The 14,920-nt window shown below is 54.9% G+C and overlaps 1 protein-coding gene across 1 annotated transcript in view; it reads right to left on the bottom strand.

The window, feature by feature from the left end:
* LOC138641583 (acid-sensing ion channel 1C-like) overlaps positions 1-12,697 on the bottom strand; it is a 172,448-nt gene extending 159,751 nt beyond the window's left edge. Inside the window, exon 1 of the mRNA XM_069729071.1 lies at positions 11,155-12,697. Coding sequence (XP_069585172.1) covers positions 11,155-11,682 — 528 coding nt within the window. The 5' untranslated portion in view covers positions 11,683-12,697. The remainder of the gene's footprint in view (positions 1-11,154) is intronic.
* Positions 12,698-14,920: the final 2,223 nt, after the last annotated feature.

Below are 14,920 nucleotides of genomic sequence, written 5' to 3'. Positions count from 1 at the left end.
GTACCCTCCGCTCCACTAATGACCTCAGGTTAGCATCCTCAATAATCAGAACCTCCCACTCCCGTCTCCAAGACTTTACACGTGCTGCGCCGATTCTTTGGAATGCACTACCTAGGTTAATACGATTAATCCCCAATCCCCACAGTTTTAAGCGTGCCCTAAAAACTCATTTGTTCAGATTGGCCTACCGCCTCAATGCATTAATGTAAGGATCCCTGTGTGGCCTATTTAAAAAAAAAAAAAAAAAATTGTTCTCATTCACTTTATGCAGTTAATAGCCCTCTGTGTCTGTACTGCTACATACTTAGGCAGGTAACTGGTTCATGCAGCTTTACATGAACACCCGAGCCTTACACTATGGCCGGTCCGAATAACTAAAGCAATTGTTACCATCCACCTCTCGTGTCTCCCCTTTTCCCCATAGTTTGTAGCTTGCGAGCAGCAGGACCCTCACTCCTCCTGGTATCTGTTTTGAACTGTATTCCTGTTATGCTGTAATGTCTATTGTCTGTGCAAGTCCCCTCTATAATTTGTAAAGCGCTGCGGAATATGTTGGCGCTATATAAATAAAAATTATTATTATTATTATATGTTGAGATCCAAAAAGTTACTGCTCGTAGTACTAATTGTTGGTGTGAATTCCAATCCAGAACTATTAGGCTATGTGCACACTTTGCGGATTCCACTGCAGATTTTTCCGCAGCAGAATTCCAAAATCCGCAGTGAAAACCCGTCGCGGTTTTTACTGCGGATTTATCGCGGTTTTTACTGCGTTTTCTTCTGCGGATTTTCATCTGCAGTTTCCTATTGGAGCAGGTGAAAATACGCAGAAAAGAAGTGACATGCTGAGGAATGTAATCCGCAGCGTTTCCGCGCGGATTTTTCTGCAGCATGTGCACAGCGTTTTTTGTTTCCCATAGGTTTACATTGTACTGTAAACTCATGGGAAACTGCTGCGGATCCGCAGCAGTCAAATCCGCTGCGGATCCGCAGCAAAATCCGCAAAGTGTGAACATAGCCTTAAGGTACCGTTACACTAAACGATTTACCAACAATCACGAGCAGCGATACGACCTGGCCGTGATCATTGGTAAGTCGTTGTGTGGTCGCTGGCGAGCTGTCACACAGACAGCTCTCCAGCGACCAACGATCTGGGGAACGACTTCGGCATTGTTGAAACTGTCTTCAACGATGCCGAAGTCCCCGGGTAACCAGGGTAAACATCGGGTTACTAAGTGCAGGGCCGCACTTAGTAACCCGATATTTACCCTGGTTACCATACCACCACCATGCCTGAGGAGGTGGTGATGGCGAACTCAGTCGAGGGGTTCAAGAGAGGCCTGGATGTCTTCCTGGAGCAGAACAATATTGTATCATACAATTATTAGGTTCTGTAGAAGGACGTAGATCTGGGGATTTATTATGTTTGTGTGTGTAGCCCATTCACTATCCCCATCTACCCCCCACCCCCTGAAGATGGCCGGACCCTCATTGTAAATACATCATTGTAAATACACACCTGTACTTTGTATCTCCCCCACCTCATTGTAGATTGTAAGCTCTCACGAGCAGGGTCGTCTTATTTTGCTTTAATTATTGTATTGTTAACGTTGTTACTTATGACTTTTGTGTTTGAAACTGTTAAACTGTAAAGCGCTGCGGAATATGTTGGCGCTATATAAATAAAGATTATTATTATATAAATAAAGATTATTATTATTAGGCTGAACTGGATGGACAAATGTCTTTTTTCGGCCTTACTAACTATGTTACTATGTTACTATGTTACCATTGTAAAAGTAAAAAAAAAAACACTACATACTCACATTCTGATGTCTGTCACGTCCCCCGGCGTCACCTTCCTGCACTGTGTAAGCGCTGGCCGTAAAGCAGAGCAGTGATGTCACCGCTGTGCTCTGCTTTACGGCCGGCTGGCGCTGACACAGTGCAGGGAAGCTAACGGCGGGGGACGGGACAGACATCGGAATGTGAGTATGTAGTGTTTTTTTTTTTTTACTTTTACAATGGTAACCAGGGTAAATATCGGGTTACTAAGCGCGGCCCTGCACTTAGTAACCCGATGTTTACCCTGGTTACAGGTGAACACATCGCTAGATCAGCGTCACACACGCCGATCTAGCGATGACAGCTGGTGATCAGCGATCAAAAAAAGGTCCTGATCATTCCCCAATGACCAACGATCTCCCAGTAGGGGCCTGATCGTTGGTCGCTGTCACACAAAGATATCGTTAGCGGGATCGTTGCTGCGTCACAAAAAGCGTGACGTTGCAACGATATCGTTAACGAAATCGTTATGTGTGAAGGTACTTTTACTGTTTAGATTGGGAATAAATAAATCCGAATCATTTCTAGAACCATTCCAGACGAACAACACGTCATCAATGAATCGGTGACATAGCATTAGACCTGTACGGAGATTGCCAGAGGTATAGATGTGGAACTCCTCCCACTTTGCAACAAACAAGTTGGCATAACTGGGGGCAAAGCGTGTGCATCCTATCTTTAGGGCGAACCGAAGGTATTTCTGTGAGGGGACTTTTAACCACTCGTGTATTTCATGTCCCTATAAGGAAGAAAGGACGTCCTCCATGGTGCTGTCAGGAGGGACGTCCTGGAAATGGTCATTAGCAGGAACAGTGAAGGTCAAGATAAGGTCTGGAAGACCAAGCAAAACTTCAGTGCGAGCTGCTTGTACGATTGCTAGAGAGGCAAATAAGAACCACCACTTGACTGCAAAAGACCTTCAGAAAGATTTATCAGACTCTGGAGTTGTGGTACATTGTTCTACTGTTCAGACACCTGCTTCATGGAAGAAAGCCTCTCATGCATCCTCACCATACAATTCAGTGTCAGAAGTATGCACAGGAACATTTAAACAAGCCTGTCACAATATGGTATGAAATATCATATAAGTAGTTTCTCTTTCTAGCAGGCTGTGGGCTAAAAAAGCCCCCCTTCCCTTTCACTCAGCCAAGAGCTGCCTTGCCAAAGTACTGGGGGGAGTTTTATTGAAGAAAGGAATTTACGATCGCTTTGGAAGGCTCCGACTCTTCTCCAGGTATGATTGGATTAGAAATTTCCAGAATCCATGAAAGTTCTTTGTTCTGTTTTTGTAAGATATTAGGCAAACCATTTAAGATAAGAACACGAAAATATATATTCTTAATCTCCCTCCGTGGATCTACCCATCACTCTAAACACGGGCTTCTAACTCCATCTGGTAAAGAAGTAGGGATTTCTCTGTAAATATGTATCCCAGATAGGACATATTTGATCTCATTAGAATGCCCACGTTAATCCGAGATGAATGATGGGTTTGTTATGACTATGACATGTTTTGTAGCGGGGTTATAGAAATTAGATAAAAGTTAGGGTAAAATTAGTTAACTGAAGAGGTAGGAGGGACGAGGTGATCCAACCCCTTTCTGGGATGTTACAGGCCGCAGCTATAACTGTTTGCCCAGATCCCCAGCACTTCTTCTTGTCTTTTTCCTGGAGAGCCCTGAGCACGTCCAATGAACTGGGACGTATGGAAACTTCACTAGCCTGGTTGCCTGCAATGAACTGAGAACATGTGAGTGTTATCTTTTCTCCTGTAATCCCTTTATGTTATAATTACCTTGTACATATTTGCAATTGTCTCATTTGTAACATCTTTGTAAAATATTTTGATAAAGCACTGCCTAAATTTTGTGGGGTATATTATTTAATACTAGTTCTCTCCATGCTCTAAACGTACCCTAAGTCTCCTGAAGGGAATTACGCTACTGTTTTTGGGTTAGCTTCGGACCCGTTTAATCGAAGCTGGTGGCAGCATACGTTTTGTACTGGGTAGTTGGGTGTTGTTGTAGCGACTGCGGCGTTGATAATTATTGTTTCTGCCTGAGCGGGAGTAGTTTATCGCGTCGCTGCAGTGTGCCCAATAGCCAGTACATAGCAGGCAGCCTTTCTTGCGACTAATTACCCCAGGTGCAGTACCTAATCTGACCTGAGAGTAAGGGGGGCGCCAGAGAGCTGCAAGTCTTAAGTGGAACTGTAAGCGGGATATACATAAATCCCTGCAGTTCGTGGTATATTGAAGAGCAGTGGGATACCTAGAATAAGCCCCTGCTGTAAACTAAGAGGTCAATAGCCTTGTATGTGTTTTTTCATCACATTGTGGAGTGGAGGGATAACTAAGATAAGCCCCCCTGCACATGTGATAGCCGTCTGTTGGCCTAAAGTCACCCCGACCCGTGACGTAGGGGTGACGGTCACGGTGTGAATCGTGACAAATTGGTGGCAGCGGTCAGGGATTCCTGACAAAGCCTATTGCATTTTAGGAGCAAGTCTTGTGGATCCATGAGGTTAAAATAGATGGCTTTGGCCACAATGATCAAAGATATATGAGGAGAAAAAAGTGCACAGAAATTCATGAAAAGAACATCTCGCCAACTGTTAAACATGGGGGAGGATTAATCATGCTTTGGGGTTGTGTTGCAGCCAATGGTAACGGGAACATTTCACGGGTAGAGGGAAGAATGGATTCAATGAAATTTCAACAAATTGGTTATGCAAACATAATACCATCTGTAAAAAAGCTGAAGGTGAAAAGTGGAAGAGGATGGCTGCTACAAATGCATGATGGTCCTAAACACACGTCACAATCCACAATAGACGACTTCAAAAGGCGCAAGATGAAGGTTTCTCAATGGCCCTCACAGTCCCCTGATCCGAGCATCATTCATAATCTGAGGCTAGATCACAAAATATGGTAGACGACCCAGGAATCTCACAGAACTGGAGGAATTTTCCAAGGACGAATGGAGGAAAATCCCTCAAACAAGAATAGGAAGCCTCTTAGGCTACTTTCACAAATGCGTTTCTTTTAATCCGTCACAATCCGTTGTTTTTTGTGAATGCAGGATCCTGCATTTTCCCATAGACTTGTATTAACGACGGACTGTGACGGATGGCCATCCGTTTCATCCGTCGTGCACTGGATCCGTCGTAAAATAGCGGTCTGTCGTGCGGAGAAAACCTTCATAGGAACGTTTTTTGTGAATGTCGGAAAATCGGTCAGCGACGCATCCTGCGCAGCCCGTCGTGGGATACAATGGAAGCTTATGGACGCAGGATCCGTTGCTTACCGTCACAGACAGGAATCCAGTTTTTGTCTTCTGAGCATGCCCGGAAGGATTTTTCAAGCCTGGGAAGAAGTCTCAGTCTCCCTCTCTCTCTCGTCCCCGGACATTACAGTTTGGAAAATTTTTTCCCATTGACAAATACAAACGACGCATCCGTTGCACGTTTTTCACAATTTTCATGACGTCTGTTGAAACGCCATTTCACTGCGCGCAGACGGAAACCAGAAAACGCAAGGGTGAAAGTAGCCTTATCTGGCTACAAAAAGCATTTACAAAATGTGATACTTGCAAAAGGGGAGCTACTAGGTACTGATCATGCAGGGGGCCCAAACTTGTGCAGCGGCCCATTTACCTTTTTGTAATTTTTAAAATGTAATAGATGACATTTTTATTTTCCTGAACTATAAAGGAAACGTGTCATCTGTAACTTTAGGCCTTTTAGATCATTTCATCTTCAACTTGCTTAAGTGATCACAGTAACAGTCGTTTTGACCAGGGGTGCACAGACTTTTACATGTCACTGTATATACCCTACACTCACTGTGAGTCCCCCAATAACCGGCCGAGTCGCAGAAGCAGCTGCGGCCTCGTCCATCACTCGTCAGTCAATGACATATTGTTGTGATGATTGGAGGCAGCGGACAACTGGTGGCATCTGTGTGACCCCCTCCTGTTATCACAGGGTCTCCACCAGTCCCAGAAGATGGGAGGTCCGGTGCCCTGTTCTTCCTCTGCATGGTACAAGTCCCTGTGACGTCCCCTCATCTGATCGGGGAGGTTCATCGGCCTTTCAGCCAAGTGTTTGAGGAGTTTCGAGCAGCAGATCTGCCTGGTGTGAAGATTTCCTAAGACCCAAGAACCCTATAAAGTGGAGTGGACCCCAGCGGGGACGAAACCACGGTGACCCCCCTGCCATCTGTGCGGTGGAGACGGAGGGATGAGTAGGTGTGGAGCTCGATGGGTTAAACCCCTTCACTCCAGGAATGTTTCCTCCACGGCACACAGCAGCCCAGACAGAATAATGTCCGATATCATCTCCACCCGAAGCCGGCCCACCGACTCTTGGGTGTAATAATGGGGGCTCCGACTGTAAAGCGGGGTGCTCAGTTACCTGGGGCCACATTCAGCCCACAACGCCAGTCAGTCCCCCCACCATCTGGTCATGCTCCATGCTGGAGGGGATCGGTGCTGGAGCACAGGCTGTGCGGATGGGTGGGGAGGCGGCCATACATACAGCGGGGGGCGTCCGGACATAACTCACAATGTACAGCGCTGCTCCCATGCTCTGTACTACAGTACAAAGGGGTTTGTAGGACCCCCCATACAGACCCCTTCCCCTATACAGACCCCTTCCATGGGCGGGAGGGACCCTCCATACAGACCCCTTCCATAGGCAGGTGGGACCCCCCATACAGACCCCTTCCCCTATACAGACCCCTTCCATAGGCAGGTGGGACCCCCCATACAGACCCCTTCCCCTATACAGACCCCTTCCATAGGCAGGTGGGACCCCCCATACAGACCCCTTCCATAGGCAGGTGGGACCCCCCATACAGACCCCTTCCATAGGCAGGTGGGACCCCCCATACAGACCCCTTCCCCTATACAGACCCCTTCCATAGGCAGGTGGGACCCTCCATACAGACCCCTTCCATAGGCAGGTGGGACCCCCCATACAGACCCCTTCCATAGGCAGGTGGCACCCCCCATACAGACCCCTTCCCCTATACAGACCCCTCCCATGGGCAGGTGCGACCCCCCATACAGACCCCTCCCATGGGCAGGTGCGACACCCCATACAGACCCCTTCCATGGGCAGGTGCGACCCCCCATACAGACCCTTCCCATGGGCAGGTGCGACCCCCCATACAGACCCCTTCCCCTATACAGACCCCTTCCCCCCATACAGACCCCTTCCCCCCATACAGACCCCTTCCCCTATACAGACCCCTTCCATAGGCAGGTGCGACCCCCCATACAGACCCCTTCCCCTATACAGACCCCTTCCCCCCATACAGACCCCTTCCATAGGCAGGTGGGACCCCCCATACAGACCCCTTCCCCTATACAGACCCCTTCCCCCCATACAGACCCCTTCCCCTATACAGACCCCTTCCATGGGCGGGAGGGACCCTCCATACAGACCCCTTCCATAGGCAGGTGGGACCCCCCATACAGACCCCTTCCCCTATACAGACCCCTTCCATGGGCGGGAGGGACCCTCCATACAGACCCCTCCCATGGGCAGGTGCGACCCCCCATACAGACCCCTCCCATGGGCAGGTGCGACCCCCCATACAGACCCCTCCCATGGGCAGGTGCGACCCCCCATACAGACCCCTTCCCCTATACAGACCCCTTCCATAGGCAGGTGGGACCCCCCATACAGACCCCTTCCCCTATACAGACCCCTTCCATAGGCAGGTGGGACCCCCCATACAGACCCCTTCCATAGGCAGGTGGGACCCCCCATACAGACCCCTTCCCCTATACAGACCCCTTCCATGGGCGGGAGGGACCCTCCATACAGACCCCTTCCATGGGCAGGTGCGACCCCCCATACAGACCCCTTCCATGGGCAGGTGCGACCCCCCATACAGAACCCTCCCATGGGCAGGTGCGACCCCCCATACAGACCCCTCCCATGGGCAGGTGCGACCCCCCATACAGACCCCTCCCATGGGCAGGTGCGACCCCCCATACAGACCCCTCCCATGGGCAGGTGCGACCCCCCATACAGACCCCTCCCATGGGCAGGTGCGACCCCCCATACAGACCCCTTCCATAGGTAAGAAATCTCGCAGTGCCCATGTTACTTTTTTGTGGCTCTTGGCGCGGTGTAAATCTGACATTACGGCCTTCAGATCAGAAAAGTCCGTGCCCCCTGCAGTATGAAGTGAGGGGTCTTCCCACAGAGAAGTCGCCGGCTCCGCACTCACCACAGAGAAGTCGCCGGCTCCGCACTCACCACAGAGAAGTCGCCGGCTCCGCACTCACCACAGAGAAGTCGCCGGCTCCGCACTCACACAGAGAAGTCGCCGGCTCCGCACTCACCACAGAGAAGTCGCCGGCTCCGCACTCACCACAGAGAAGTCGCCGGCTCCGCACTCACCACAGAGAAGTCGCCGGCTCCGCACTCACCACAGAGAAGTCGTCGGCTCCGCACTCACCACAGAGAAGTCGTCGGCTCCGCACTCACCACAGAGGAGTCGCCGGCTCCGCACTCACCACAGAGAAGCCGCCGGCTCCGCACTCACCACAGAGGAGTCGCCGGCTCCGCACTCACCACAGAGAAGTCGCCGGCTCCGCACTCACCACAGAGGAGTCGCCGGCTCCGCACTCACCACAGAGGAGTCGCCGGCTCCGCACTCACCACAGAGAAGTCGCCGGCTCCGCACTCACCACAGAGGAGTCGCCGGCTCCGCACTCACCACAGAGGAGTCGCCAGCTCCGCACTCACCACAGAGGAGTCGCCGGCTCCGCACTCACCACAGAGGAGTCGCCGGCTCCGCACTCACCACAGAGGAGTCGCCGGCTCCGCACTCACCACAGAGGAGTCGCCGGCTCCGCACTCACCACAGAGGAGTCGCCGGCTCCGCACTCACCACAGAGGAGTCGCCGGCTCCGCACTCACCACAGAGGAGTCGCCGGCTCCGCACTCACCACAGAGGAGTCGCCGGCTCCGCACTCACCACAGAGGAGTCGCCGGCTCCGCACTCACCACAGAGGAGTCGCCGGCTCCGCACTCACCACAGAGGAGTCGCCGGCTCCGCACTCACCACAGAGAAGTCGCCGGCTCCGCACTCACCACAGAGGAGTCGCCGGCTCCGCACTCACCACAGAGGAGTCGCCGGCTCCGCACTCACCACAGAGGAGTCGCCGGCTCCGCACTCACCACAGAGGAGTCGCCGGCTCCGCACTCACCACAGAGGAGTCGCCGGCTCCGCACTCACCACAGAGGAGTCGCCGGCTCCGCACTCACCACAGAGAAGTCGTCGGCCCCGCACTCACCACAGAGGAGTCGCCGGCCCCGCACTCACCACAGAGGAGTCGCCGGCTCCGCACTCACCACAGAGGAGTCGCCAGCTCCGCACTCACCACAGAGGAGTCGCCGGCTCCGCACTCACCACAGAGAAGTCGTCGGCCCCGCACTCACCACAGAGGAGTCGCCTGCTCCGCACTCACCACAGAGGAGTCGCCGGCTCCACACTCACCACAGAGGAGTCGCCGGCCCCGCACTCACCACAGAGGAGTCGCCTGCTCCGCACTCACCACAGAGGAGTCGCCGGCTCCGCACTCACCACAGAGGAGTCGCCGGCCCCGCACTCACCACAGAGGAGTCGCCGGCCCCGCACTCACCACAGAGAAGTCGTCGGCTCCGCACTCACCACAGAGGAGTCGCCGGCTCCGCACTCACCACAGAGAAGTCGCCGGCTCCGCACTCACCACAGAGGAGTCGCCGGCTCCGCACTCACCACAGAGGAGTCGCCGGCTCCGCACTCACCACAGAGAAGTCGCCGGCTCCGCACTCACCACAGAGAAGTCGCAGGCTCCGCACTCACCACAGAGAAGTCGCCGGCTCCGCACTCACACAGAGAAGTCGCCGGCTCCGCACTCACCACAGAGGAGTCGCCGGCTCCGCACTCACCACAGAGGAGTCGCCGGCTCCGCACTCACCACAGAGAAGTCGCCGGCTCCGCACTCACCACAGAGAAGTCGCCGGCTCCGCACTCACCACAGAGAAGTCGCCGGCTCCGCACTCACCACAGAGAAGTCGCCGGCTCCGCACTCACCACAGAGAAGCCGCCGGCTCCGCACTCACCACAGAGAAGTCGCCGGCTCCGCACTCACCACAGAGGAGTCGCCGGCTCCGCACTCACCACAGAGAAGCCGCCGGCTCCGCACTCACCACAGAGAAGTCGCCGGCTCCGCACTCACCACAGAGAAGTCGCCGGCTCCGCACTCACACAGAGAAGTCGCCGGCTCCGCACTCACCACAGAGGAGTCGCCGGCTCCGCACTCACCACAGAGGAGTCGCCGGCTCCGCACTCACCACAGAGAAGTCGCCGGCTCCGCACTCACACAGAGAAGTCGCCGGCTCCGCACTCACCACAGAGAAGTCGCCGGCTCCGCACTCACACAGAGAAGTCGCCGGCTCCGCACTCACCACAGAGAAGTCGCCGGCTCCGCACTCACACAGAGAAGTCGCCGGCTCCGCACTCACCACAGAGGAGTCGCCGGCTCCGCACTCACCACAGAGAAGTCGCCGGCTCCGCACTCACCACAGAGAAGTCGTCGGCTCCGCACTCACCACAGAGGAGTCGCCGGCTCCGCACTCACCACAGAGAAGTCGCCGGCTCCGCACTCACCACAGAGAAGTCGTCGGCTCCGCACTCACCACAGAGAAGCCGCCGGCTCCGCACTCTCCACAGAGAAGTCGCCGGCTCCGCACTCACCACAGAGAAGTCGCCGGCTCCGCACTCACCACAGAGAAGCCGCCGGTCCCGCACTCACCACAGAGAAGCCGCCGGCTCCGCACTCACCACAGAGAAGTCGCCGGCTCCGCACTCACCACAGAGAAGTCGCCGGCTCCGCACTCACCACAGAGAAGTCGCAGGCTCCGCACTCACCACAGAGGAGTCGCCGGCTCCGCACTCACCACAGAGGAGTCGCCGGCTCCGCACTCACCACAGAGAAGTCGCCGGCTCCGCACTCACCACAGAGGAGTCGCCGGCTCCGCACTCACCACAGAGAAGTCGCCGGCTCCGCACTCACCACAGAGGAGTCGCCGGCTCCGCACTCACCACAGAGAAGCCGCCGGCTCCGCACTCACCACAGAGAAGTCGCCGGCTCCGCACTCACCACAGAGGAGTCGCCGGCTCCGCACTCACCACAGAGAAGTCGCCGGCTCCGCACTCACCACAGAGAAGTCGCCGGCTCCGCACTCACCACAGAGAAGCCGCCGGCTCCGCACTCACCACAGAGAAGCCGCCGGCTCCGCACTCACCACAGAGAAGTTGTCGGCCCCGCACTCCCGGTTCCGGTACCGGCACTCCAGCACCATCTCCTCGATGCTGTGGCCCGTTCGCTCGTAGAACTCCGTCAGGGAGAAGGGCGCCCCCGGGTCGCTGACGTTCTGGATGACGCCCCGCAGCTCGTCCAGGTGGTTGCTCAGCCCCAGGATCGCGCCCATGTTCTCCACGTCCCGGGTCGTCATCCGCGACAGGCGGAACTTGTTGTAGTTGCAGATGGTGACGGCCGGGAAGGTCATGTCGCTGCTCTCCTGCTCGTCCAGGGTGGTGACATGGTGGAACTCCGAGTAGTAGAGGATGCGGTCCACCACTTGGAAGAGGAAGCAGCTGAGCGAGCAGAGGAAGGCGACCGCCCAGAACACCCGCCTGGGGGTCACCCCACCGGGCAGGAAGACGTGGCTGATCCCGTGCAGAGTGGAGCTACCGGCAAACACCGTCAGGTCGGAAGCCTTCTTCTCAGCCTGCTCCTGCCCCTCGTCTGGCGGGGGCTTCACAGTATCCATAGCTGGGGGTCTACTACTGTGGGGGTCTGCTACTGCCAGGGGTCCGCTACTGGGGGTCTACTGCCAGGGGTCCGCTACTGCCAGGGGTCCGCTACTGAGGGTCTACTGCCAGGGGTCTACTGCCCGGGGTCTACTGCCAGGGGTCCGCTACTGAGGGTCTACTACCAGGGGTCTACTGCCAGGGGGTCTGCTACTGCCAGGGGTCCGCTACTGGGGGTCTACTGCCAGGGGTCTACTGCCAGGGGTCCGCTACTGCCAGGGGTCCGCTACTGAGGGTCTACTGCCAGGGGTCTACTGCCAGGGGGTCTGCTACTGGGGGTCTACTGCCAGGGGTCCACTACTGGGGGTCTACTGCCAGGGGTCCGCTACTGCCAGGGGTCCGCTACTGAGGGTCTACTGCCAGGGGTCTACTGCCCGGGGTCTACTGCCAGGGGTCCGCTACTGAGGGTCTACTACCAGGGGTCTACTGCCAGGGGGTCTGCTACTGGGGGTCTACTGCCAGGGGTCCACTACTGGGGGTCTACTGCCAGGGGTCTACTGCCAGGGGTCCGCTACTGGGGGTCTACTGTCAGGGGGTCCGCTACTGGGGGTCTACTGCCAAGGGTCTACTACTATGGGGGTCTACTGCCAGGGGGTCTGCTACTGGGGGTCTACTGCCAGGGGTCCGCTACTGAGGGTCTACTACCAGGGGTCTACTGCCAGGGGGTCTGCTACTGGGGGTCTACTACCAGGGGTCTACTGCCAGGGGGTCTGCTACTGGGGGTCTACTGCCAGGGGTCCGCTACTGGGGGTCTACTGTCAGGGGGTCCGCTACTGGGGGTCTACTGCCAAGGGTCTACTACTATGGGGGTCCGCTACTGGGGGTCTTCTGCCAGGCGTCCCCTACAGCAGAGGCTCTCTGGGCTGCAGCAGATGGAGGACGCCCAGGTGTCTGAGGAAAGTTTACTCTGTAGCTTCTGCTCTGCCCTCAGTGAGGAGGAGGAGGGAGCGGAGCCATTAGAGGAGCAGACCACAGGACTAATGGATCAGAAAGAAACCCAACACCGTCAGTCCTGAGGGAGAGACAGCAGCGGAGGGGGTGATATCGAGCGAGAGAGACCGACTATGTGAGAGACCGAGAGAGAAACACAACAGCGGAGGGGGCGAGACCGAGCGAGAGAGACCGACTGTGAGAGACACCGAGAGAAACAGACAGAAGCAGATGGGGCAAGATCGAGAGAGATCAACTGTGAGAGAGATCGAGAGACAGCCACAGAGGGGGCAAGACCGAGGGGGAGACAGCAAGAGAGAGACAGCCGCAGAGGGGGTGAGACCAAGCGAGAGAGACCGACTATGTGAGAGACCGAGAGAGACACAGCAGCAGAGCGGGCGAGACCGAGAGACCAACTGTGAGAGAGACCAAGAGAGACACAGCAGCGGCGGGGGCGAGACCGAGCAAGAGAGACAGACTATGTGAGAGACCGAGAGAGACCGACTATGTGAGAGACCGAGAGAGACAGCAGCGGAGGGGGTGAAACTGAGAGACCGACTGTGAGAGACACCGATCGAGAAAGACAGACAGCAGTAGAGGGGGCGGGACAGAGAGAGATCGACTGTGAGAAAGAGACAGCAGCGGAGGGGGCAAGACCGAGAGAGATCGACTGTGAGAGAGAGAGACAGCCGCGGAGGGGGCGAGACCGAGAGAGACTGACTGTGAGAGAGCGAGAGAAAGACAGCCGCAGAGGGGGTAAGACTGACTATGAGACTGACCGTGAGAGACGGAGACAGCCGCAGAGGGAGCGACACCAAGAGAGAGACTGACTGTGAGAGACGGAGACAGCCGCGGAGGGGGCGAGACCGAGAGAGAGAGACTGACTGTAAGAGACGGAGACAGCCGCAGAGGGAGCGAGACCGAGAGAGACTGACTGTGAGAGACGGAGACAGCCGCGGAGGGAGCGAGACTGAGAGAGAGAGACTGACTGTGAGAGACGGAGACAGCCGCAGAGGGAGCAAGACCGAGTGTGAGAGACCAAGTGTCACGATAATGTAAAAATGCCATATTATTATTATTATTATTTATTGTTATAGCGCCATTTATTCCATGGCGCTTTACATGTGAGGAGGGGTATACATAATGAAAACAAGTACAATAATCTTAAACAATACAAGTCATAACTGGTACAGGAGGAGAGAGGACCCTGCCCGCGAGGGCTCACAATCTACAAGGGATGGGTGAGAATACAGTAGGTGAGGGTAGAGATGGTCATGCAGCGGTTTGGTCGATCGGTGGTTACTGCAGGTTGTAGGCTTGCCTGAAGAGGTGGGTCTTCAGGTTCTTTTTGAAGGTTTCGATGGTAGGCGAGAGTCTGATGTGTTGTGGTAGAGGGTTCCAGAGTAGGGGTGATACGCGAGAGAAATCTTGTATACGATTGTGGGAAGAGGAGATAAGAGGGGAGTAGAGTAGGAGATCTTGTGAGGATCGGAGGTTGCGTGCAGGTAAGTACCGGGAGACGAGGTCACAGATGTATGGAGGAGACAGGTTGTGGACGGCTTTGTACGTCATGGTTAGGGTTTTGTACTGGAGTCTCTGGGTGATGGGGAGCCAGTGCAGGGATTGACAGAGGGGAGAGGCCGGGGAATAGCGGGGGGACAGGTGGATTAGTCGGGCAGCAGAGTTTAGAATAGATTGGAGGGGTGCGAGAGTGTTAGCGGGGAGGCCACAGAGCAGGAGGTTGCAGTAGTCAAGGCGAGAGATGATGAGGGCATGGACTAGGGTTTTTGCAGATTCATGGTTGAGGAATGAACGGATTCGTGAAATATTTTTGAGTTGCAGTCGGCAGGAAGTGGAAAGGGCTTGGATATGTGGTTTGAAGGAGAGATCAGCGTCAAGGATTACCCCGAGGCAGCGAGCTTGTGGGACTGGGGAGAGTGGGCAGCCATTTACTGTAATTGATAGGTTCGTTGGGGGGGTCGCGTGAGATGGGGGAAAGATGATGAATTCTGTTTTGTCCATGTTAAGTTTCAAAAATCTAGCGGAGAAGAAGGATGAAATAGTGGACAGACATTGAGGGATTCTGGTTAGAAGGGAGGTGATATCTGGTCCAGAGATGTAGATCTGTGTGTCGTCAGCATAGAGGTGATACTGAAAGCCATGAGATTCTATGAGCTGTCCCAGGCCAAAGGTGTGAGTTTAGTTCTAGAAGGTTCCATTGCAGACACACTGTAGGCGATTCCGACCCCCCCTCTTCTCACTCTGCCT

The sequence above is a fragment of the Ranitomeya imitator genome, chromosome 6, assembly GCF_032444005.1.
Source record: "Ranitomeya imitator isolate aRanImi1 chromosome 6, aRanImi1.pri, whole genome shotgun sequence".
NCBI lineage: Eukaryota > Metazoa > Chordata > Amphibia > Anura > Dendrobatidae > Ranitomeya > Ranitomeya imitator.
This window is presented reverse-complemented; position numbering and strand designations above follow the sequence as displayed.